A 24698-nucleotide genomic window follows, 5' to 3' on the forward strand; every position below is an offset into this window, starting at 1 on the left:
TATCCTAAGCAAAGCTTCAGGTTCCCAGTTTTTCTTTCTGTCCAGATGTAAAACCAGAATTACTCGGGCACATGCTTCCATTCATCCAGCTCTGACCAGCCAGCGACTGCTGCCTACACACACTTTTCTTCTAAAGCCCAAATGTATGACAGTAATTACTGCTTTCTCTCCGCCCCCACTCTGCCAAACCCCAAACCCTGCAGCTCTGCACCCAGCATGAGCACGGACTGTGCTCTCTTACAAGAAGGCAGCTGCTGCTTGCCTCTTTGTTTTGTCATGTGCACTGCAAAGAACGACCAACCCAGAACTGGGAAACAGGACACAGAGAGATCCCACGCCACATTAGTGGCCAACGGGCTTTTGACAAAAAATGGGCTTTTGACAAACACACTGAGCTTTGGCCAGCAAGACAAGAGCTTCTTTTGTTTCTGTTGTATTATAGAACCCAACCCTTGAAACGAGATGAAAACACAACGTAATGAGTCCTCCAGCACAGCTGCTGTTGGAAGCGGGGCCTCTTTACCTGCTGTTCTGGCCACACACCTTGTCAGCATGAGCGGCTGTTTGCCGCTGGTAGGTGGCCGCTCAGTGGACACCAGTCAGCAGCAGGTGGACAGGGTGAGGCTGGGCAACCCCCTGGCTGCCCACCAAGGTGGGCCCTGCTTTGCTGAGGTGGACATAAGTAATTCCCTCTAAGGAGCTAAGTGTTCTTAACCTTCTAATTACAAAATTGGATAGAACAGAAAAGTACTTTAGAAAAAAATGAGGGGCCAGCTCAGCGGCACAGCAATTGAATGTGTGCACTCCGCTTCAGCGGTCCGAGGTCCACAGGTACCGCTCATCGAGCCATGCTCATCAAGCCAGGGCGGCATCCCATATAAAACAGAGGAAGATGGGCACAGATGTTAGCCCAGGGCCAATCTTCCTCAGCAAAAAGAGGAGGATTGGCATCGGATGTTAGCTCAGGGCTAGTCTTCCTCACAAAAAAAAAAAAAAGAAAGAAAAAAATATAAAAGTCTCATGCCTGTAAATGCACACCTGTGCGAACTAAAACCATGTTGCTGCAATAACATCTTTAGTTCCTGATCCTCAAAGCACTGAAGAGTCCAATATGGAATGTTCAAAAATGCAGTTTTATTCCAACCCTGGGTGTTTTTAAGGGTTGTAAGCATTCTTATGAAACTGAATCATGTACTGCTCTGGAATACAGAGAGTAGGGGGTATCTTCTAAACTCTTCAGGGCTTCAATTTGGAGAGAAGACCTGGACACTACTTATTTGCTTTTCTCTGCCCAGAAAATGAAACAGATTAGCTGGTGTAGCACTACAAGTACAAACTTTCCACACCACCAGGGAATGTACACCACACGGGCGCGACACAAACTCAAAGGAGTTATCAGTGCACAGAGTCGTCACAATGCTAGAACTGACGCTTAGGTTTTGAAGAGGGATCCGTCTCATGAAAGTAATCTGACCATATAGTAGACCCCCTGACAGTTAAGGATACTGCTGTGCAACGTCGAGGTGAAGCAACAAGTCAGCTCATCACAGCCCAGACGTGAGGAACAGCCAAGATAATTAAAGATGTTTTTCTTTTTCCTTCCTCCTCTCCTTAATGGGTTTGTGGGGCACTTAGACCAAAAGACACTCCAGCACTGGCCCCATGCCTAGCTGCACTCTCATTTAATGATTAAAGCAGTTTGCTTCTTAGTGAAATGCTAAACTTTGGCCACTTAAACTTGGACTCCAACTCAAAAACCGCTGGGAAACTTTATTTTCAATTCTTAAAACCTAAAAAAAGAAAGATAGGAAGAAAGAAAAGACGGAGGGAGGGATGGAGGGAAAGCATGCTCCATCGCCGCAATGCTTGGCACTACTTTCCACAATGAGGACAATGGCCTCTCTTGCGCTGTCCAATACCGAAACCACTGGCCATGTGGCTAACTGAGCACGTGAACTGGCCCACACAACTGAGGAACTGAATTTTAAATTGCATTTAATTTTAATCCATTTAAATTTAAACAGTCACAAGTGGCTAGGAGCTACCACACTGAACACAGCGGAGCTCTACAGTAAAAAACTGAGAATTTAATAGGATTCACAACTTACCGCTTAACTCCTGAACTAAAATGTTGAACTTACAATTAGCTAGCAAGAAATTTTACTTTTGTTTTCTAAGTTTCCATAGGGGATGGACAAAGAAATGTGATTTTCTCTCCCATTACCCATTTTTGTTTGACAACTTGATTTTCAGGTAAAAAAAAAAGTATATTATTTTGCTTTTGTGTTTTCTCCCATTGACCTTCTAAGCTGGAATCTCCCTTCAGAGGAAGGAATTATGAGACCAGTTGGTGATGGTCATCAACAAGACTTTCAAAATCTGTTTTAAAACAAATGTATTGTTCTATAAACCTGCAGCAGTTTGTTTTTTTTTGTGTGTTTCCTCTTCACTTTTTCCCTTTCTCTAACGTAGCAGTTACACTGCTAAAGCAAACAAAATAAACGCTTCAGAAAAACTCTTCAACCCTAACATACGTTTGAATCAAACCAAGCCCACCAAAGCCAACAGTTAGAAAATGGTAGATAAAGGTGTGTGTGCACGCGACACGTATGTGTGTCCAGAGGTACGCTGAGATAAGGGCCACAGGAACTTTTATTTCTTGAGGTCTGAAGAAAGAGTGTACAGAATCTGCCTGACACAAGGCAGAACTGCCATGAAATGAAATCCTTCTAGCATATCTGTCTTTCACAGCAGACTTTTTTCTTCAGTGATAGTTACAGATCATTCAGAATCAAGCTAGAAGGTTCCAAACCCTCTTCCATGGCAGAGCTTCCCTCCACTCCCTCAGCTACACTACAGGGTGGACTGCTTTCGCGAGGCCATTCCTTCCACTGTGCAATTTTTGGATCATTACTTTCCCCCCTCATTTTAAAGCTACATGGAGTCCATGAGAACCAGGCAGACTGGCAGCAGCTGCACCACTGTGATGCAGCTTTAGCAGAAGGTGGTCGGTCACTTCAGCCAGATCCACTTGTCGCCCACGTCTGCATTGTACCCAGGGCAGTACTTGCGGCCCGGCAGCTGTGGGAAGGAAAGCCATTGTTACAATCGGTTACAATGGAAGGCCGGTTCCCCAGCTCACCCAAGGGCTTTCTCCAATGCACCCGTTCATCCTCAGCACCAGGGAGGCCTGCTTTGTAGGGGTCCTGTTCTGAGTGTGAGGGATTCCGCGGGAAGAAAACTCAACACGACTCTGCCTACAAGAGCTTCCACCCTGGCAGAGGGCATAAAAGCAAACCAACGACTCAAGTGTTCCCGTTAGTGTTAAGAGGGTGACAAGTGCTCTGGGAGGGATGTGAAGCGAACAGTGGGGTGACACTTGGATGAAAACTGGAGACAGGAGCAGGCCATGCAGACACCTGGGGTGGCGTGTGGTCTGGGAAACAGCACTTGTTCTTATGCTTTGGTCGTCATGATTTGAAAACACAGTTAATGGCGAAAAACCCATGGGTGAAATCACACCGGAAGAGGTCGCTGCACTCTCTAGGTCCTGGTTGGAACAGCACACTTTCAGGAGGACCAAAGTGAGTTCAACACAGGGCCTTTGAAGGTCTGTGTGGGCAGGGCTAAGGAAACCAACCAAGGAGGCAACGTGTTCCAGGGGGAACCACGGTGGGCGCTGTTAACCGCCCAGGCCTACGGGAGCCACGGGTGGAAGCAGCCCTGCCCCTCTTCACCCGCCAATCTCCTGTGAGCACCTCCCACTGGTGTATCCCATTGGAGGTCCGGGGGAGGGGCCCAGGTGACACAGTCCAGAGGTTGGCCTCCCAGAGCACAGAAAGGGTGGCTCTGGAATGGCAAACAGAGACTATTTCACACAGTCACAGAGCATTTCCCTGGGTAAAGGAGTCTGTAGCGATGGCGAGGTGGCCGCGGGTGGTCACAAAGGTCGTAAAAGGCAGCGCCGGCTGCAGCCAGGGGCGGCTCCCACCAGGGGGCTGTGCAAGGTGCACCCTAAAACCTGACGGAAGATTTGCATAGGACGAGGTAAAAATTCAAACACAACATGTTTTGTCAAGTTACACGGGAACAAAATATTGTTTTCTTTTTCATGTTTTCAAATCAATGTGGACTAACAGTAGATTTGTACACACTCTACACATACACACAAAAATCTTCCAAATCCTGCCCTGAAGAGCAAGAACTAAAAGCATTTTAAAAAGAAATCAGCCTTCCTTTCTTCTAATCAGCAAAGGCATTCACGGCCAGCCACACCATACCAAGGCGAGTCACTGAAACGCACCCTCCCGCGGCCTCACACAGGAGCCAGGCATGGACAGAAACACGGGGACAGGGGCAGCCTCATTCCACAGTCACGCACGTGTGCGGTGCACCGAGGGAACCTCTGCACTTCATTCTCAAGATTAGACAGAGCTCTGAGGAGAAGCCCTGGATCCACCCTCCATCTTTCCAGTCACTCGAGCCGCATCTCCTTTGCTGGTTACGTGGGTGTGAAGTGGTATTTGTAACTTGCAGCACACTAGCCGGCTGTCAGGAGACTGAAAACAGCGGGTGAATCAGCACTCATCTAGAGGCAGGGAGCTGGTAAATGGGGAGAGGAGAGAGGTGCAGATTGTCTCCCGCTTTCTATCCAGGATACCCTGTTAATGAAGTTTCATTCAGGTGCCAAAAACATTCTGGGAATACAGAAGGGTAAAAAGAAAGAAAAATCCAGCTCTTCCAGGAGTTTATAATCTTGGGAAGAGCCTGGAAAGGAGCAGGCGCCACACACCTGAGAGCACCAGGACAGCTCAGCATGCTCATCGCAGGCGGAACCCAGGGACAGCAGAGAGAGTGGGGGACACTCTGGGAGAGGCGGACGCCCGGCACTGCTGCACGGGCTACAGGAGACCAGAAGGGGCAGGAAGACGTCAGGAGGGAGACTGGCATTTCTGCTCTCCAATTGCGACACGCACTTTGGCATACGGTGGTCACTGGGCCAGAACAGCTGCAGGTGCCACCCCTGTGCGAGGGCTGCAGTGACTAACACCTGCATCTGGCTCTGACGGTCTTAGTGGCTCCAGAAGTCCTGGGTTATACAGAGGAGCAGAATTGGGGGATGCAGGTCATTTCCCCAGGGAAGGTGACCATCCAGCCTGGTTGCGGAAACAGGACATGAACAGACTGTAGGCCAGTGTGTGGAGATGACCACCAGGAAGTGGAAAATTGAGTTTGCAGCTTCGAAGACAGGGCTGTGCTGAAGATTTAGAGATGCACAGCCACCACCCAGCAGCTGGGAGGGAGGGGACGCTGTCCGAAGTGATGAGGGTGAGCAGGGTAAATCTGAGAAGAGAAGAGGCCGTGGAGAACAACTCTGATTCCTGGGGGAAGAAGCTCTGGCCAAACGGACTGAGGAGTGGTGAGCAGGCCGAGGGAGGAGGCGAAGCGGGGGGCACGTGACACAATGGGCTTCAAGTCAAATCAGACTAAGAAGTGTCTGTCCGCTCTGACAATAGGCTCCACTGGTGTGAGACACCATCAGTAACAAAGGAAAGAAGGAGAAGGAGGGAGTCTGCTTTTAAAAAGTTGGACTATGGAAACAAGGTAAGAGCAGGTGTGTGTGCATGTGTGTGTGTGGGTGGTGGGTAGAGTCTCTGTAACAAGGGAGGGTGTTGTGGTAGGCAAAACAATGCCCCCCAAAAATGTCAACACCCGGACCCCCAGAACCTGTGACCAGATGTGACCTCACACAGCACAAGGGACTTTGCAGCCATGATTAAGTTGAGGATCTTGAGATGGGGAGATCATTCTGATGATCCAGGAGGGCCCAGAGTCATCACAAGGGTCCTACAAGAGGGTCAGATCAGAGAAGGAGATGTGACAACAGAAGCAGAAGTTAGACTGACGTGGGGACACCAGCCAAGGAATGCAGGCAGCCTCTAGAAGCTAGAAAAGCAAAGGATACAGATCCTCCTCTAGAGCCTCCAGAAGGAACCAGCCCTGTGACACCTGGATGTTGTACTTCTGACCTCCAGACTGTAAGATAACACATTTGAGTTGTTTTAGGCCTCTCAGTTTGTGGTAGTTTTACAGCAGCCACAGGAAATTCCTCCAGGTATGTTCTGCTTTTCACGATGGATGGCACTTGGGCACGCCTGCACCACAAGAAAAAGGAACCAGTGGAGAGGAGCAGGCTGAGGCTGCAGGCAGGAGCAGGCTCCCACTGAGCATGAGAACAGGAAGGGCAGGCCAGAGAGCTGCTGATCATAGCTCGAGCCTTGGGCTCATGCCCTAGCCAGGTTTCTCTGAATCCACAAAATACCTAGCAAACTGCCATTAAGACACAAATGCTATAGCAAGAAAAGAACAGTGTTAATTTTTATCATATCTAAAATCTGGTCCTACCAGAAAATAATTTCTTTTTATCTGAAGGACCAGCCACAGCATTATGTCCAAGGAACAGAAAGTTTACTTCTCAGCGAAAGATCTTCTGAAAGGTTTTCAAATTTCACCAACATGCGCGGCAAACCTGCACAACGGCCAGCCTGCAGGTCTCCCGGGACACCCTTGGTCAGTGTTCCCAGGGTTTCTGAATTCAAGCTGCCATTCAACGCTGGCGGCCAGGTGGGCCATCACGGCAGCACCTGCTGAGGAAGGGCTGGGTACGTGACAGTCTGGCTCTGCTTTCACCTTTGCAAACTGAATTTTAAACCATACAGTAGGGAATAAAAACGAGCAGTATATCAAACCTGTCGAGTCCAGCTGTATCTATTCATTGCCTCACAAAGTCTGCTCTCTGGACTTCTCGGGGCGGCACTCACCGGCCTTTGACACCCAGAGAAGGGTCTCAGATCCTCAGGGTCCCTTCTCAGTGCATTTAAGCCATCAGAGCCTCCCGGGGAGGGTTTCCATTTGGAGCATTTCCCACGGAGGGAAGGCAAAATAGGCTGCTTCTTCTACCTGACTTCCTCTCTGCACTTGCTCATTCAAATAAACCTCCAACCACAAACACCTGGTTCATGGCAGGAGCAAACACTCCCCCTGATACCCTGAGGAGTCTCCCAGCACCTCCTCATGCAGGGACATCACTCAGGAACCCACAGTGGCCGCGCCAGACCTTCAGCACCAGCAAACCTTCCCGAATGTGGGGCTGAGAAGTGCATGCACGGGGAAGGGCCATGAGCTCACCTTTACCCCTTCCTCTTCTCCTTTCCTCCACTCTGCTACCTGGAACTCGGGCGCCACCTTGTCCACAGAGACAAGGGCCACCCCCTGGGTGAGCAGAAAGAAGCTTGCTTCCCAGAGGACTTCGTGGAGCAGAACTGCCAGACATCTCTAGAATACATCCCTTCGGACTTGTACACGAGAGAGAAACAAACATCTATCTTATCTAAGCCACTAACATTCAATATTTTGTTTCTGTTTTCTGGTTCTCCCAGCTGAACTTAATTCTAATCTTAATTTTCTTCTTGCATAGGAAAATATTTAGGAGAAATTCTGACTAATTGAAGGTCCCCTCTTTACTAACTATACAATTTCATTCAAAAATTCTATGAAAATATTACATGAACTGTTACTTATGAAGTGTTTAAAGTAAAAAGTAAAGAAGAAAGAAGTATGCGTGTTTAACTGGACAGGGTGTGCAGTTAAATATCCCAGCAGCAGGCCAGCCACATCCTAATCTTGTCAGAGTCGGAGCATCTGCTGAAGGTACACAGGCTGAGGAGCGAGAGAGCAACTCAGAATAAAACCTTTCACTGTTCACTCTCGGAAATCCCCTCTGAACACACAGCCTGAGGATAATTCTGCAATCACTGCATTTCTGAATTCTTGGTACCTTGGTAAGTTTAACACTTTCAGGAGGCTGTTTCTCTACCTTTTCCATTTTCCATTAGAAATCAAAAAGTTTACTACGTAAGGAAAAGACCCCAGCAAGTTGCAAACACAAACATCAAAGTATCTTCCGGAATGAATGTGTGTCAGAGGGTCAGGCTTAATTTAAACTAGCATTTAAAATGATGGAAACTGTGATATCCCTCCTAGTTAATAGCATATGACAGGTTTTTGGTACTTCCCTCCCTCTCTCACATACACAAGCACATGTACTCACACACGCACACACACACAGTGGATATACTACCCCTGGAAGGATACATACAAAAGAAATTTCAACCAGGGCTGCCTCCAGGAGGGGGACTGGGTGGCTGGGGACAAGGAAGGAGAGCTACTCTTACCTGTACACTCTTTGTACCTTTTAAACTTTATAGCACATTATCTCCCTTTTTTACCCATAAAAATGCTTCTATTGCGGGGTGATTCAGGGCTTCCACTTCTCTCTGTGAATTTACACCAGGCTCTGGGCCTTTCCCTGCCCAGTGCAGGGTCGGCAAACTCCGGCCGGCAGACCAAGCCTGGTCGCTGACTGTTCTTGTAAGTCAGGCTTCACAGGAGCCCCGTCAGGCTGTTGTCTGCATGCTGGCTGTGGCTGCTTTCACGCTACAACGGCAGAGCCAAGTGTCTGTGACAGAGGCCCACATGACCCACAAAGCCTGAAGTATTTATTCCCTGGCTCCTTACAGAAAAAATACGCTGCCCACTGTCCTAAAAGAAAGTGGGCAAGGTGACTACAGGGCATTGAAGCTGATTTTACTACTTGGTGTAAGTTTACTTATTCAACAAACAGTCATGAAGTGCCACACGTGCCAGATCCTGAGTTACGCAATGGAGCTGGCAGGGACTGAGTGAATTACGAGCTCCAGGGTGGCTTCAGGGGTGGCTGAAATAGGTATCTTTTGTATCCAAAGTGATGCCACTGAATTTGATTGTGAGACTCTATTTTAAGCCCTGGGTGAGTTCTGATTTTAGAAAAGATACCCATCCCTAAATGCCACAAGCCAGGTTGGTATTTGTGCTGTGACGTGGCTACATGAGGTCCAAGGTCACACACGAGGCTTCCCCAAGGTGCTTCTCTCATACATACAGCTTAGAGACACTCTACACAGTGCTTCAAATGCCAGCTGCTTAGACAGAAATCAGATGAGAAAAAAATCTATATATTCACTCATTCTCCTGGAAGAAACGCTGAATTCCTGTGGCTTGGAAAGGTAAGAATAAAAGTCCCACCTTCTCTAACCTTCTAAAATATATAGAATATATAAAACAAGCTGGAAAGTGGGAGGAGCCCAAAGTAGAAGACGGAAGGTGCTGGAAGAGTGGAGAGGATGGAGAAATCCTACCCGACCAAGACGAACAGGTACAGCCAGGATGCGGGTCAGTGGAGAAGGGGCAAGTTTGGGAGGAAGGTGGGGGAGCAAGGGCGACAGGACCGTGCAGAGCGTGCCCTGCAGGAGCAGCTGGAGTGGACTTCAGTCACCCTGATTCCAGCAGCCCTTGACCTTCAGTTCTATCGCTGGGATGGACTGTATGAGAGCCACCAGACCAATCCACGCCAGATAATGGTCTGTGGCTTCCTGCCATGAGGGAGTAACAGGGTCGGGACTCGCCCTCTGGCCATATGCATCTACGAACTGGACAAACTGAGTCTGGTGGTGGCACTGAGCAGAGGAGATGCAGGTCAAGGTGGTTTGAATTTGTAGGGCAGAGCCTTACAGGAAGGGACCTAGGCATACAAGCGCCCCATCAGCCTGATGGGGCGCAGCTGGTCTTCGGCTGAGCACAGTTTGTGCCTGCATGGGGCAAAGCTCCCCGAGGTGGGCAGAGAGCCACCTCAGGGGAAGGACACTCCGGGCGGCTGCAAGGTGAGCGATTCCAAGAGCTCACCCGGGGCTGAGCCAGCTGAGTTCCCAGTAGCCACAGCAGGGTGCCTGCTCCCTGCACACACGGGCAGGCAGACTCCCGGGACATATCCAGGTACTCGGCTAACCCTTTCCTAGAAGACAGACTACTCTGAACTCACCAAAACACTTCAACATCAAACCCCAAAAGCTTAAACTGATTTTCAAGTAGCTTAACTGCCTGCCAGAAAAAATTCTAACACTCTTCAAAGGAATGAAAGAAAACGTAGCACTCAAAACATTAAGTTCGCAATGTATGACAGCCAATGAAAAATTTCCAGACGTGTGGAAGAGGAAAATGTAAACCAAAACCAGGGGGAAAAATCAAGCCGACTCAGAAATGACAAAGATGATGAATTAGGAAACAAGGACATTAAAACAGCTATTATAAAAATGTTCAGTGTGGTCAAGGAATTAAATGAATAATGAAAATGAGAGAACTGGAAAATGTAAAAAGAACCAAATAGAATTTCTGGAGCTAAAAAAAAATAGGATTCTTTTTGTTTTGTTTGATCAAGATCAGCCCTGAGCTAACATCCATGCCAATCCTCCTCTTTTTGCTGAGGAAGACTGGCCCTGGGCTGACATCTGTGCCCATCTTCCTCCACTTTACATGGGACGCCGCCACAGCATGGGCTGACAAGCGGTGTATTGGTGCGCGCCCAGGATCTGAACCCAGGCCGCCAGCAGCAGAGCGCGTGCACTTAACCCTCACACCACAGGGCCAGCCCCTAAAAATAGGATTCCTAAAATAAAAATTCCACTAGATAGGTGTGGCGGCCATGAATATGTGCTCAGATGTCCTGCTGGGGAGCATAAACGCCGGACGGCCCCAGCTGCTGGGCCTCTGTTCGTGCCACATAAGGCGCTCAGCCTGTGCCTGGGAGCAGCAGAGGTTCCATGCCAGCCTGTTCCTGTGGGACGTGGGAGTCCTCCAACAGGAGCCTTTGGCTCTAGGACACCCCAGCAGCAGGGCCAAATCTTTCCTGGACTGTTCCTACCCCATCCTCCTTGTTTCTCTTTTCCTGTCACAGATGTCAGACTGGCATCTAGTCTAAAGGCTCTCTCTGCCACCTCAGGTCTCTCCCCTTTATCCTTCACAAGTGTTTCCCCCCAAAATCTCAACATCTAATCCCATTTTGGCTTCTCTTTGTTGGAGAACTCAATGGAATTAGTAGCATGTTACATAACCACAGAAGAAAACAGTGAATTTGAAGATGGAGCATCAAAAACTATTCAAAATAAGGAACAGAGAGACAAAGACCAAAAAGAAACAGACAGAGTCTCGTGACCTGTGGGACCGTATCAAGTCATCCAACATAGCTGTACTTACAGGCCCTGAAAGAGGGGGAGAGACCAAAAATCTGAAGAAATAATGACTTTTTCATATTCCAAATGATATGAAAACTATAAAGCCTCACATCCAAGAAACTCAATAAATCCCAAACAGGCTAAACACAAAGAAAACCACACAGAAGCACAAAATAATTAAATTATTGAAAACTAGTGATGAAGAGATCAAGAGCAAGTCTTAAAAGCAGCCAGAGATAAGAATAACTTCAGACTTCTCATCAGAAACCACGGAATCCAGGAGTCTATGGAGTATCCGGACTGTTGGAAGAAAAGCAATAGTTGACCTAGAATTCTATACTGGATGAAAATATCTATTAAAATGAAATTGAAGTAAATAAACATTTTTCAAACAACAGCTCATAGAATTCATCATCAACCATACCTATACTACAAGAACAGCTATAGGAAGAAGTTACTCATGCCAGGTTTCCACCTGGATCTCCACAAAGGAATGAAACACACCAGAAATGATAGTTATGGGGGGAAGAATGAAATAGGAAAGAAAAAATTTTAATTTCTTTAAAAGACAACTGTCTAAAGCCAAAAGAATAGCAATACATTGTGAGGTTTATAACCAGTGCAGAAGTAAAATGCATGAGAATCACATCACAAAGGGCAGAGGAGGTGCAGGAAGTCTGCTCCTGAAAGGAGCTTGCATTATGTGTGACGTCGTACATTATTGATTATTAGTGGCTAGACTGTGATAAGTTAAAGAGGCATATTGCAAAACCCCAGAGCAATCATTAACAAGGAAATAAAGAGGTGTAGCTAATAAGTCAACAAGGGAATTACAGAAAATAATCAACCAACCTAAAAGAAGCCAGGAAAAGAGGAAGATAAGACGTAGATCTGAGCCTCACTTGCTACAGGGTTGAAGTGTGAAGAAAGAGCGAGTCTGTCAGCTGGAGGAGACCAACCTCTGCCCAGGAGAGCCCCTCTCTGCAGGCTGGCTGAGAGCAACAGACATCACGGATGCGTTCATTTTTATGGACCACCTTCTCAATTCCAGTAATATGTTTTTTTGCCAGGACAGCCTCTAATTCTTCCAGCCCTAGCCACCACTCCATGCAGATATTTATCAGAGAATTACTCTTATGAAAGAACTACCATAAAATAATCACTGTTTTATGAAAAATAACAATTAAGTAGGAAAAGACATTTAGTGAGTGCGGTGACTTGATGGTAGAATGTCCTCAGGAAACATCACTTGGAGAAAGCCCCCCAAGCCCCTGCATAGCATCTTCCCATCAGGTAAATCGAGGGTTCTCGAAGGTCTCCAAGCAGACCCTCCTTGAATGTGCAGGGAGAATGTGCAGGAATAGCAGTCACTCGCTATTCCCGGCATCTGCCATGTCTTTTCTCTACTTCCTGCCTAAGCTACTGGTTCTTCCCAGAATGCTTTGCCGAGCCATCTCTTCCTCCCAAACTTCTGCCACTCAACAGTGCCCCTCTCTCCATGAGGCCTTTCCTGATGCGAACCGAGTGAGGGCATCCTTCTCAGAACTCCCTGAATCCGTTCTTTTCCTTTTGGTACTCATCCTAAAGTGACGCCCAATGCAATCATTTATGTTCTTATGACACCAGTGTGCAGCCTACAAAGTCCTATTACCAGTATTATCTCGTGTGATCCCGATACCACGAGGTAGGCAGGTAGGCACTGTCCCTATTTTAAAAAGGAGATGTTAAATGACTTGCCCAAGGTCACTTGGCTGGCAAGCAGCAGGCTGAAACTAGAGCCCAGATGTTTTGATTCTCAAGTCCAGAAACCTTTTTTCCACTAGACCATGTAAATATTAGTTGAATTAAATGGCAACTTAGTGTGCTGTTAACTTTTGAAAAGAATGTAATAGCTCTGTCTTCCCTCAATCATATACTGCCTCGATTAGGTTTTACTCATTCCCTCCAATTTTCCATTCCTCCCTCAATCAGTATACACTGAACTAGCTATGCTGCTCGAGTTTTCAGCTGTGAGATTCCTGGGCACCTGTTAGGGTATGGTCCACAGTCCACTCTGACCTGGGAAGGCTGACTCTAGTCTTTTCTCAACACCTTTTACGTGCATGTACCTCAAAGTACTGTCGTGGGGGAACTTCTATTTCCTTGTAGCCACCTCAGGGACATTCAATGATGCTCAGAGTTTCTTAGTTGAGAGTTTTCCTGGGGGACTAAAATATACGTATTAATTCCAGCATCAAATCTTGTCCTGTATCACTGTAAAAGGAAAATTTTGTAAAAAGGACTGAACAAAGCCTTGCCTGCTCTGGATCTGCTACACTCCACTGGGGGAGGGAGTGGGTTACATTAAGGATGACTGACTTGACTCTCTCTAGATGCTCTGAGGAGCTTAAAATTGCTAAATAATTCTGGGGTGACTTGGGGATTCCAATTTCCAACTCCTATTTTCCATCATTACATATAAATGCTAATAAGCTCTGCTAAGAAATTTTCATTAATTTTAAAGAAGAGCACTGTAGAAATTATTTATTAACACTACTTCTTTGAGATACAATGTCCCCAGTTTTCCATTACTGTGAAGCAGTAATAGAAAATCAAGTGTAACAAAACTGAAGTCAACTTTCCAAAGAAATCTTATTCTATCAGTCAATTTTCACAAAACAATCTTTTTATTTTAAAAAGAAGTGTCTTCTATTTTAACACACTAACCACAGCCTATTACAAATACCTCCATATTTAGCTCTTATCTTCATTGCCTTCAGTATCACAGTATCATATACTTTAAACATCTTAATCCTGCTTAACTAGGATTAGCTGTGAATAACAGAAACGCTCCTAACTCCAGCACCTGTTTAAATGCCTGAAAACAGTATGCTTTCAAAAAATTCTAAACAAAAGTAATGACTGAACACAGAGCACAGCCAGGGCACTCCTGGTTTGTCAGACTGCGTGTAAGACACCATGTCATCATTCTGTACCAAAGATGCCACACGGGAATCCACAATTACACACAAATCAGTGCACCTGGTAAAAGTTTACCTTTCACGTTAATTGTCTCCTCCAAGGGATGTATGTTAGTAATTTCCCATATGTAGAAATATAAATAATGGAACACACAAGCTAATGCTGAATTTCAATGATGAACTTCCCAGGGAGCATGGACAGAAGCACAAATGTGGGGCAAATCTTAACTTCTCTTCCAGCCCCAACTACTGGAGGGTAGACAGAAGGTATTACGCATTTACTTCCACATTCAAATAAACAACTTCTAAACTGAGAATTCGTATTTTAGTATAACAAATAGATACCAAATTAAGCTCTAACTAAGGTTTGAATGTCAAGAGGAAATTTAAAAGTCAAGTCTGTACTTTTCTTCTTCAGCATTTTAGATACACTGATCCTAATGCTTTTCTATTTATTGCAAGTTTGACTTTATTAAAGTGAATTTCATAAAGGCAAGAACATACAGTGTTAACATATTAAAGTTACTAAACATCTCTATTTTTAAAAATGGCGAAGGAGAACTTGATAGAGAAAATGAAAACAACTTGAGATAGTAAAGAAATAAAAATAGCAGGAGAGAAAACAGAAGATTCTGTTGTCCTAGCAACTGTCTTGGCCACGATCAGATTCACGGAGGGAGCACAGTATCTTAATAGCATCTGGCCTCCTTAAATTGAAAAGAGACTGAATCGGTAAAGTGGAAACCAATTCACAGTTTGTCTACCCCAAAGAAGGACTGTACAGAAATAAAAGCAACCTGATACAGTGTTTGAAAAATGACTTTAAAAAATTAGCGGCCTGTCATGCACGTGGTCAGTATTTACATGAACGTTTATAGGGCCAATTCCAATTACAGAATTGTTGGTTATGTGAATGAAACATATGTTGATAAACATTTCTCAGACTCCAGGTACTCATGTCCCCTGCAGACGTCACTTAAAGTGAAACCTCAGATTGCTCCGGCAGTCACCTGGAGTACTGACGGATGGCTGAAAGCCACCAGGACTCCAGCCAGACCACTGACAGGACTGATCGAAATGCCGAGGTCACAGGATCAACAAAACAAAACTAAACCAAAAATTAAAAAATACCTCTATTCATATGAAAATCTTAGATCCTTTCTCTTCTGAAAGATCTTTTCTCACTAGTCTCTGTCCTTATGTCACCAACACGGTTAAACAGGGAATGTTCACACACAAACTATCACACAAGGACCCCCAAGCCTAAGTCTGTGCATGACATTCACCCCAGCAGCCCAGTCACGCATGCAGGGCTGAAATGAAAGGCAGCGTGGCCACGGGCCAGAGGCCATACCTGCCCTCCCAGGAACTGGAGGACCTAGGATAACCTCTCTGTGCCTCACTGCTCATTTACAAATGCGAGTAATAATAATCGTGCCTTCTTGTGGCAACAGCATGGGCCTGGTACACAGCAGGCGCTCAGTTAGCTGGACTCTAAGGCAGCTTCCTCTCTCTCCACTCTCTCTACTCTCATCCCTTCCCCTCAGGTCCTGCTCACCCAATGACACTCCACCCTTCATCCTACAGTGCTCCCTCCAAGGAGACCCCCTTGCCGCCAGCCTCTCCCTACTCCTTGCAGGCTGGCTAGCAGATCAGTCCTAAGTACCTCCTAGCTCAAGCGTCCATGCCTCCTTCCTATTGCCAACCACGAAGAGGGCATCAAGTCCCTCTGAGACTCTAGCCCACAGTGTGTACCTGCTATTCCCCAACAGAAGCCATTCACCAGCCAGGAAGATGTCTTCCGAACTGTCACCCCTAACTTCCATCTTCCATGTCTTCGCTCATTAGTGTGCTACCTTGAGCTAACCTCGCTGAGCCTCACTCCGTCTCCCCATCTTTAAAATTTACCTCACAGGGTTCTTATAGGCAATGAGTAATTCTAAATAAAGCCCACAAATCATCATAAAGGATCAATACAAGTCCTCTCCCTACAACGCAATTCAGGATTCTGTGACTGTGTGACATCTGAATTCCTCCCTACGCGGCTTAGCATAAGGCCTAAACTCACCCTGTGTGATCTGATTCGGCTCACCTTCTCCCTCGCTTCTTCTCCTTTCCCTTCATGTAACACATGCCCCGATGCCACCAAACCAGCCACCTTGCTCTCGCCAGTACTACGTCCTTTCATGGCTCTAGCCTTCACAAATACCGCTCTTTCTCCCGGGGAAGACCCAAGGACCCCAGACCCCATTCCTATTTGGCAAACTTCCACTCATCCTGTCAAGTTCCTAGATTCTTGAAATCATAACACTCATACCACCACTGAACTCCTCATCTCCTGATGGTCCCCCAATACTTGGGAACCACATCACATTCTGTGTTCACGTTTCTGTGGTTCCCATCAGTTGACAAGTCTCCAGGAACTCTGTTTTGTCCCTGCGTCTGAGCATAGTGTCTGGCATGGAGAGTGCAATGAATGAGCACCAGATGAATACACAGGATAGGAGAGCTCCCAGTGACAGGCTGAAAGGCCTTCTAACTGCTCTGTAGAGTGACAAGTGGTGGCCACCATAGAAACGTATCACAACTCCACAACGCAGAAGCAGAGACTAGGCGCCTGACTCCAAGGCCATCAGGGCTGAGAGGCCCCGTGAAGCAGTTCCAGGAAAAACAGACTCTATCCCCTGAGTAAATCAGCTCCCAGGACATGGGCCACTTCTAGGGGCACCAGTGACTTAGACTGCTGTGCCCAAATGTGTGTGGTGTACCTCTAATTATACAAGGTCAAGCAAAAGCAAAAATTATGAAACCCCAGGATGCAAAAGGAGTTGGCTGGACCCTGTGACCAGACGCTTCTCAGACTCAGGCCCGGAGCCCCTGAGCCTGTCCAGCCAAGGGAGGAGCTGGGAATCTTCTCCCAGGAGGCCCTCTCAGCTCAGATGGGCAGCAACGCTCCAGGTAAGAAGAGACAAGAGTTAGGAAGTCTCCACAACGGGAACGGAGGCTATTGGTTCCCAGCTGCTGCATTCCTGCTTTACTTCCAAGTCGACCACCCATCGACACATCCAGGCAGGGAGGCAAAGGGACAGGGATCCAGAAAGCCCATTCGGGGTCACCTACGGCAGCACTACTGCTGCGAGTCAGCACTGTCCAGGGTTTAGAGCGTCAGCCCTCTAACCTTCCCCCACTGCTATTCCTGGAGTCTCCATTCCAGTGTGCAGTTGACTGGAAAGAACAGGCTTCGGAGAGACCTAGAAAAGGCAGGTCCTCACACAGGTGACAGGATGCACAGGGACACAAACCACTATGTGTAAATCTGACACCATGAGTGTTCATTAGTTGTGGGACTGTGTACCTTTAACAGCTGGTCAAGACATCTTCACATAAAATCTACGCTGGAAACTCACTGGCTAGCACATCATGTGTGCACTTGATGCTGAACACACACAGTGCTTCTCTTATGTGATAAAAATGTAAAGGCAAGAGGTCAAACAGCCACAACCTACTGTCTGAACCTGGATCTGTAACGAGCACCCGTGATGGTAACTAACGACAAGGTGGCTTCGACGACAGCAGCCAATGTGTGCTGCGTGGTCACCATGCCAGGCCAGTCTGAGCGATCAGCCATGTCAGCTCTCATGGCACCATGGCACCCTATAGGCAGGTTCTAGGTCTCCCCTTCGCACGGGGGCTGACCCCTCGGAGGTGTTCCTCTGTCTGGTGTAGAAAAGAGCCCTAATCCATGCCTACAACTCTTCCCTCTGACAACCAAGGCCCAGCTTCTATAAAGTGCACCTCCACTCTCCCTCAAAGCTCCTCCTCCCACAGGAGTTGGGACCTGCCCCTGGCATGGGACCTATGGGGACTTTCCTGACTCGTCAAGGGGTGGGCCATGGCCTGTTGGGTGGACCCGGGACCCCTCCTCTGCCTCTGGAATTCCTGCCCCATCAACTGCCCTGTCCCTCCTCTGTACCCTCTCTCTCTCTCTTTCTACTGGTACCTGCCCTTTTGCCTATAAACACACTGAGAATGGCTCAGCCTTTAAAAAACAAAATGAAATAACAAGCTAATAAAAGTCCCCACTACTCTACTGAAACTGTTCTCTCGAGGTTCACCAACCACAGCTTCCTCAGCCTTCACCACCCTTGACCTTCTGGCAGCATCTGAACCGGGTGTCGTGGTGTCTCTGCTGGCTGCCTGGGCTGAGTGCGTGGCTGGGTCTCCTGGCCCTCTAGGAGCTTGGTCCTCCTCACCAGCTCCCCTTCCTCGTCTCTGCAGCAGCATCCCTGACCACTCCGGCCTGCTCACTCGCAGGTCAGCTCATTGTCCTTGTAATTGCAGAACTTAATTTTATGAAAACTGATGGAGTATGAGTCTGAGCAGACAGACCCAGGTTGAAATGCCGTGGAACAATCTGATAAAGGTGAGTGGCTCAAATGAAGTGCTGAAAGAGGTGTGGGCGAGCCACCTATAGAAGCTCAGCTGGGGAAGAATTCTGTCTTCCTACTGGTTTTCATGCTTTAAAAACCTATGAAATAAGTTTCCGTTTATGAAAGAATGGGAGCTCTACTGATAAGGATAACCTAAACGATGTGGAGCTCTCTTCTAATGTGAAGGTTAGGACCACAGCTTCATCCAATGTGTAAACAGGTTAGCCAGGCTTCCCCTGCGTCTAGTTGCTCCCTGGGAAGTTCTCTAGTGAGCCACCCTTTCTGGCTCATTCAACAAATCAGTGAATTTGGTTGAGATAAGGGTCAGTAAAAGATATCCATAAATAAGTACCTGAGGCCTTAAAAGAAGAGCCATTACACAGAAGTCCATTGTTACAACGAGCAGTTTCCCATGTTAGAACCCCCCATGACCCCATGTCACCCCAACTACCACCTCACGACTAACTCACTTGAGAATAAGACTCCTGGTGTTGCCTATACTTGCTCCACTCTTCTCTTCCCAGTACCAGACACACGAGTCTAAACAAAAAGCAATTAACCCAATGCTCACATCCATGGCTGGGACCTTGAGCAGCGTCCTTCCCCACCCCCTGCAGTCACACCCCTCCCTGATTACCCTATTACTTTTAATCCTTCAACAACAACTGGTTCCATTTTGGAAACCTAAGAAGTAAGAACAAATATGGCAGTACAAAGAAAGAGCAATGTTGCCATTGGTAACAGCGGGTCTTGCGGAAGGGAAGGTGAGCTAGTCCGAGGGTCACAGCCACGTCACCATCATCTCTCATCCAGACTCCTGAAACACTCCCTGTTTCTCTGCCTCCACTTTTGCCCCCAGTCAAATCCAACATGGCAAGCAGAGCGATCCTTCTAACATGTAACTCAGCTTCTATCACTCTCAGAACACCCCAATGGCTTACAGGCTCACTAAGACTTCATCCAAAGTCTTCACACTACAGCCTACAGCCCCTATCTGATCTTGCCTTTGCTACCTTCTAACCTCACCTCCAGCTCTTCCTGCCACTCCCCACCCCCTTCATTTCACCACGAGGGCTCTTCCATTCCTAGAATACGCCAAGCCTGCCCCCGTCTCCGAATCCCTGCCTGTCAGCAGGTACCCATGACCTCTCTCTATAGAACAGCTCCCACCTGAGACAGCTTGATTTTCTCCATAGCGCTCAGATGCCCTGCTATCTGTCTATCTATCACCTGCCCTCCCTCCTCCTACTAGGATGGAAGCTCCTTGAGGGCAGGACTTTGTTTAATTCCCCAATGCTAAGAACAGTAACTGGCACAATAAATATCTGCTGAGTGACAAGTGAATAAATGTGAAACGTTGAGATGACAATGTTCAGGGTGTTTGTGTCTGTAACGTCAGGCTGAGCAGCAAGTGTTAGGGATCAACTGTTATTCTTTATATCTTAGTGTTCCCAAGGGGCCTGGATGCATCTCCTGGATAGAATTCTCTGATTATAACAGAAGATAAGAATTCTATCAGCCAGGTTTCTCTTCTATGCCTTGAGGGTAGGGGACTTAAAAAATTCTCCATCCTGGGGGTTCACCGAGCAAATACCTATTGAGCATAGAGGGCAATAAAGCTTCCAACTCAGATCCTCTGTAGAAGGAACACAGGAAGAACCAGCCTTCAACCAAAACAGGCCTTCAGATCATAAAGAAAAACAGGAGCCTTCCATTTCCAGCAAAACAGCAGCCCTGATATCCTGAAAAACCTCATGGTATAAAACGTTTAGAAACGCTTTTAAATGCATTGCTGAGCTCTACAAGAAATCACCAGGGGCTGGAGATGAAGAGCGAGTTGAAAACCAGAGTGGGGAGCTGAAGCCTCAGCTGCCCTGGGGACATGTGAAGAGCTGCCTGAGGCAGAAGGCAGAGCACGCGTCCGTGCAAGGTGGGGAGCTGCGACTGACTTCTTACAGAAGCCCAGCTCCTGAGGGCTGCACCCTCAGGAAGGGAGATGGCAAGAAAGCCCCTGCCAGCAAGGAGGTCTCAGCTGGGAACTGTCCTCACACAGGTATGCAGGTTCCAATTCACATGGCCTCCAGGGCCAGGAATACCACAGGCAACAAAGGAAACAAATTCTGTGCCTCGTGAATCTCAGGCCTGGCAGCAGCAAACAATCCTTTCAGGAGCAGGGCTGCCAGAGTTAGCAAACAACACAGGATGCTTGGTTGAATGCAGTTTTTATGGCATATTTAGACCAGAAGAGTATCTGCAGTTTATCTGAATTAGAACTTAACTGGGCCTCCTGTATTTGATCCGGCAACCCATCTCAGGAGGGGCTTGCTCTCACTGAATGCCAGGGACAAATGCCCACGTGTGTGAACTTAGCAGCCAAAGTCTTCAAAACGCAGAAGGAAGTAAGCCACCATGGGTAAGAATCGGAGGAAACAATAAATGATGAAGTCAGACAGCCCTCCAAACCTGACACTACTAGATACAGGATATAAAGTCACTATGTTTAAGATGTTTAAACAAAGAGAAGCAACTGAAAATATAAGCAAGGAATAAGATCCTACCAACAAGTTTCAGAAAGCACTGGCATAACTAAGAAGAATTTAAATCTAGACCCACCTTGGTTAAACTACAAAACACCAAAGACAGAAAGATCAGAAAGATCCTAGAGAGAAAAGCAGACTATAATACTTAATTTAAAAAACAAAAGGCCAACGCACTATTACTTTTTCCAAGAATTAGAAGTGCTAGCCAATAATGCCTAATCACAAAGTATCAACAAGTTCAATATGTACTATAAAATATGCATAATATGTAATGGACATATTCTAATACGAGAACACCACTCTCATCCTCCCTGTCTCTATAAGCACAGTGCAAATACACTTTAAGTTTCTCATGAAATTATGAGTTCTGTTCTCAGTAACTATATTACCTTTATGACATTAATCAGGATTATATAAACTTGTCATGTTTTCAGTGGAGTCTGTCTAAAACACACATTTTCAACATTAAAAAAATTTTTTCCTAGAAAGATAGAACTGCCTACCTGGGCGACCGACCTCTGAGGACCTTTGCCATAGAAAGCACCCATCAACTCCCCTGTTCCAGGAAATGACGGGCACAAAACGCCCTCCACTCCAACACAGAACAACTCCTTCTCTTGAAAGAAACAACTCCTTGCAATATCCCCAAACTGCTCACTTGCCCCCCCACGCAGCAAACCCACCACTGTTTCAGATGTCCGCAGGCAGGTCGGCCTCGCCAGCCGCTCACTCGAGCATCCTAGAAACGAGCTCTGCAACCTGGCTGTGGGGTCTTTTCTGAGGAGCAACAAATCTTTCCAGACATAAAATAGCTGCATGTGAAATCGACAGACGGGCTCTATTCATTCATCTTTATATCTCCACAATGCGCTTTCTAGGGGGAAATCTGTTAATAACTGTTGCTCATGTCTTTAATGTCCACGGGAAATTCTGAGAATGAAGAGCAACAGTCACTATTACTTATAAAATATCTAATCCCAATTTATCATTTTTTTTAATATCAAGCAACTGAATTTCCTTTAAAAAAATCAACATTCCTCTAATATTCACCCAATTCTTACTCAGTGGACAAATACAAAGCCCATGGTAGGCATGGTGACTTCTGGAAAGGGGATGAAGAGCACCTGTACGGGAGCCCCGACAGACACCACCATCAGCAGTGATGTGTACCTTGGACATAACGTGATGAAAATGGCCTCCACCTCTGCGGTCTTTCTCCCCCAAACACATAAACCTGGGCTAATCGAGAGAAAAACATCAAACTCCAACTGAGGGACATTCTACAAAATACCTGCCCAGGTCTCCTTAAAACTGTCAGAGTTTTTAAAAACAAGGAAGGTCTGAGAAAGTGAGAAACTGTTCGAGAACAGCCAAGAGGAGTTTATGGAGACATGCCAACTAAATGTCACATGGTATCCTGGGTACGATCCTGGGACAGAAAAGGACATTAGGGGAAATCTAAGGAAATCTGAATAAGGTGTGGACTTTAGTTAATAATAATGTATCAATATTGTTCTTTCATTGTAACAAATGTGCCATACTGATATAAGATGTTAATAATATGGGAAACTGGGTGTGGGGTATATGGGAACTCTTGAGTATCTTCACAATTTTTCTGTAAATCTAAAACTGTTCTAAAAAATGAAGTTATTTTTAAAAACACTTAGGAATTTTAAAAATTAGATTTCCCCAATCATTTAAATATTGATCAAAAATTTCAACATTTCTAAACATCTAATTAAAATCATAAGTCCAATATAGTAGATCTCTTTAATGCTCACAAATTAAAAATAAGACAAAACACGCAAAACAAAATAATGATGAAAAACTGCCAAATATCTTCACCACATCGCCGGTTAAAATGGCTAATACGTCCAGTTTCTGGTGGACTAGTGCAAACCGACTCTTCTGTCCTGAGCCACCAGGAAAGACAGACAACACACCAAAAAAGTCTGCGGGAAGGCATCGAAGTAGGGAGGGGCTGAGGTTCCAAGGCCCCAGGAGAAGAAAGCAAAAGAGGTGAGTTGCATAGTGAGCCAGTTCTCCCTCCTTGGGGTCCTGCCCACACGCACTGGTGGTAGCTGGGAGCCTGAGAAGCTGAGCAGCTCTCAACAGTGTGAGAGGACCATGGAGATGAGCTGCAGGTCAGGAACCACCAGAAGGAAGGGACCCCACTGAAAGTGTTCTCTCAGGAACGGCAACCAGGAAATTCACCAGACCTCATGAAACCTAAGCTCAGCGTCAATCAGCTTCACTTCTGAATGGATTCAGGCAATCTGCCCTGACTTACACGCCTGCCAGAAGACCTAAGTACATCCTCTCAGGAGCAGGATAACACCACCCAGAGCCTCAAACTATCTTTACAATTCTTCAAAAATAATGACTGGCACTTAAAACAAAATACCAGCCATACCAAAAAACAAAATTAAATGACCAAAAAGGAAAGGATGGGGGAGAACCAAGCAATTTAAACAGATCTAAAAGAGGTCCAGATATTGCAGTTATCAGATAACTTTGTGATTAAAATGTTCAAGAAATTAGATGAAAAAATAATTTCAGCAGATAACTTGAAATCATAAAAGAATGGAAATTCCAGAATAAAAAAGGACTATGATTAAAATTTAAAAAATATAGGAAATGCTGGTCTAGAAGCAGATTAGAAAGAGCCAAAAACATTAGTAACATGGAAGACAGATGAGAAGAATATATCTGGGCTGAAACTCACAGAGAAAACAGGATGAAAAACAGAGAAGAGAGCACAAGGGACACAGAACATGGCGAAAAGCCCTGACAAGTGGGTAAACTGAGCCCAAGGAAGCAGAGAGAAAACGGGTGCAGCAATACTGAAGAGGCACCAGCAAGACTCCCAGAGCCCACAAGGAGCCTCAGGCAAGCAGTGTTGTGGACAACAAGCAAAGTGCAGACAAAAGTAGAGATGCACACACACACACACACACACGCACACATACCCCTAGATTGTATGACACCCTTAGGTAGTACAAATGCTCAAAACCAAGTCTGAAAACCCACCTAAAAAAAATAAAAACCCTGCCAGAGTAACAAGAAACATTATCTTCAATGAGCAACAGCAAATTTCTCATAAGAAACAAGAAAGTCAGAAACATAAAATACTGCAAGTTTGGAATTGCTGAAAGGAAATAATTGCCAATTTAGAGTTCCATACCCAGTGAAATTATCCTTCAAGAATGAAGACAATTTTCCTTCCTTCCTAGTTCAGGCCAAAAGCCAGTATGTAGAGCTGGACAAGGTTTACATTTATATGGTAGGAGGGGGACACTGGGAGGTGTTGGGGAAACCTGGGTGCTAACCGTGGCAGGTGAGCAGTGGCAGCAGTGGTGGGAAACTGATTACACACTGGGGGCACCAACACAGTAAGTAGATACACTGAGGTAATGGGAGCCAGGTTCCTTACTATCTAAGGAGGAAATGGAATGGGAGAAAACTAGGATGAACCTTGCTGAGATACACTGGAATTGGGGGTATTGATACGAATTCACAGCTGTCAATACATATAGAGATAGAAACAGATACAGACGTATACGGATAAAATAGGAACCTGAGAGTCCATAGTGATATAAATAAACAAACAAACAGGGAGACGAGAAAGCATTTCTGAATAGAATACTAACTAATAATGTAGAA

At 46.2% G+C, this 24698-nt stretch overlaps 1 protein-coding gene across 3 annotated transcripts in view; it reads right to left on the minus strand.

Moving 5' to 3' along the window:
- Positions 1 to 1978: 1978 nt before the first annotated feature.
- The window catches only part of NDUFA10 (NADH:ubiquinone oxidoreductase subunit A10), a 67297-nt gene continuing 44577 nt past the window's right edge, over positions 1979 to 24698 (minus strand). For 2 of the 3 annotated variants that reach the window (XM_058533329.1, XM_058533327.1), the window contains one exon: positions 1979 to 3081. In XM_058533329.1, the coding sequence (XP_058389312.1) occupies positions 3018 to 3081 (64 nt within the window). In that variant the 3' untranslated portion in view covers positions 1979 to 3017. The other variant, XM_058533326.1, reaches the window with a different exon arrangement.

Source organism: Diceros bicornis, chromosome 37, assembly GCF_020826845.1.
Source record: "Diceros bicornis minor isolate mBicDic1 chromosome 37, mDicBic1.mat.cur, whole genome shotgun sequence".
Lineage (NCBI taxonomy): Eukaryota > Metazoa > Chordata > Mammalia > Perissodactyla > Rhinocerotidae > Diceros > Diceros bicornis.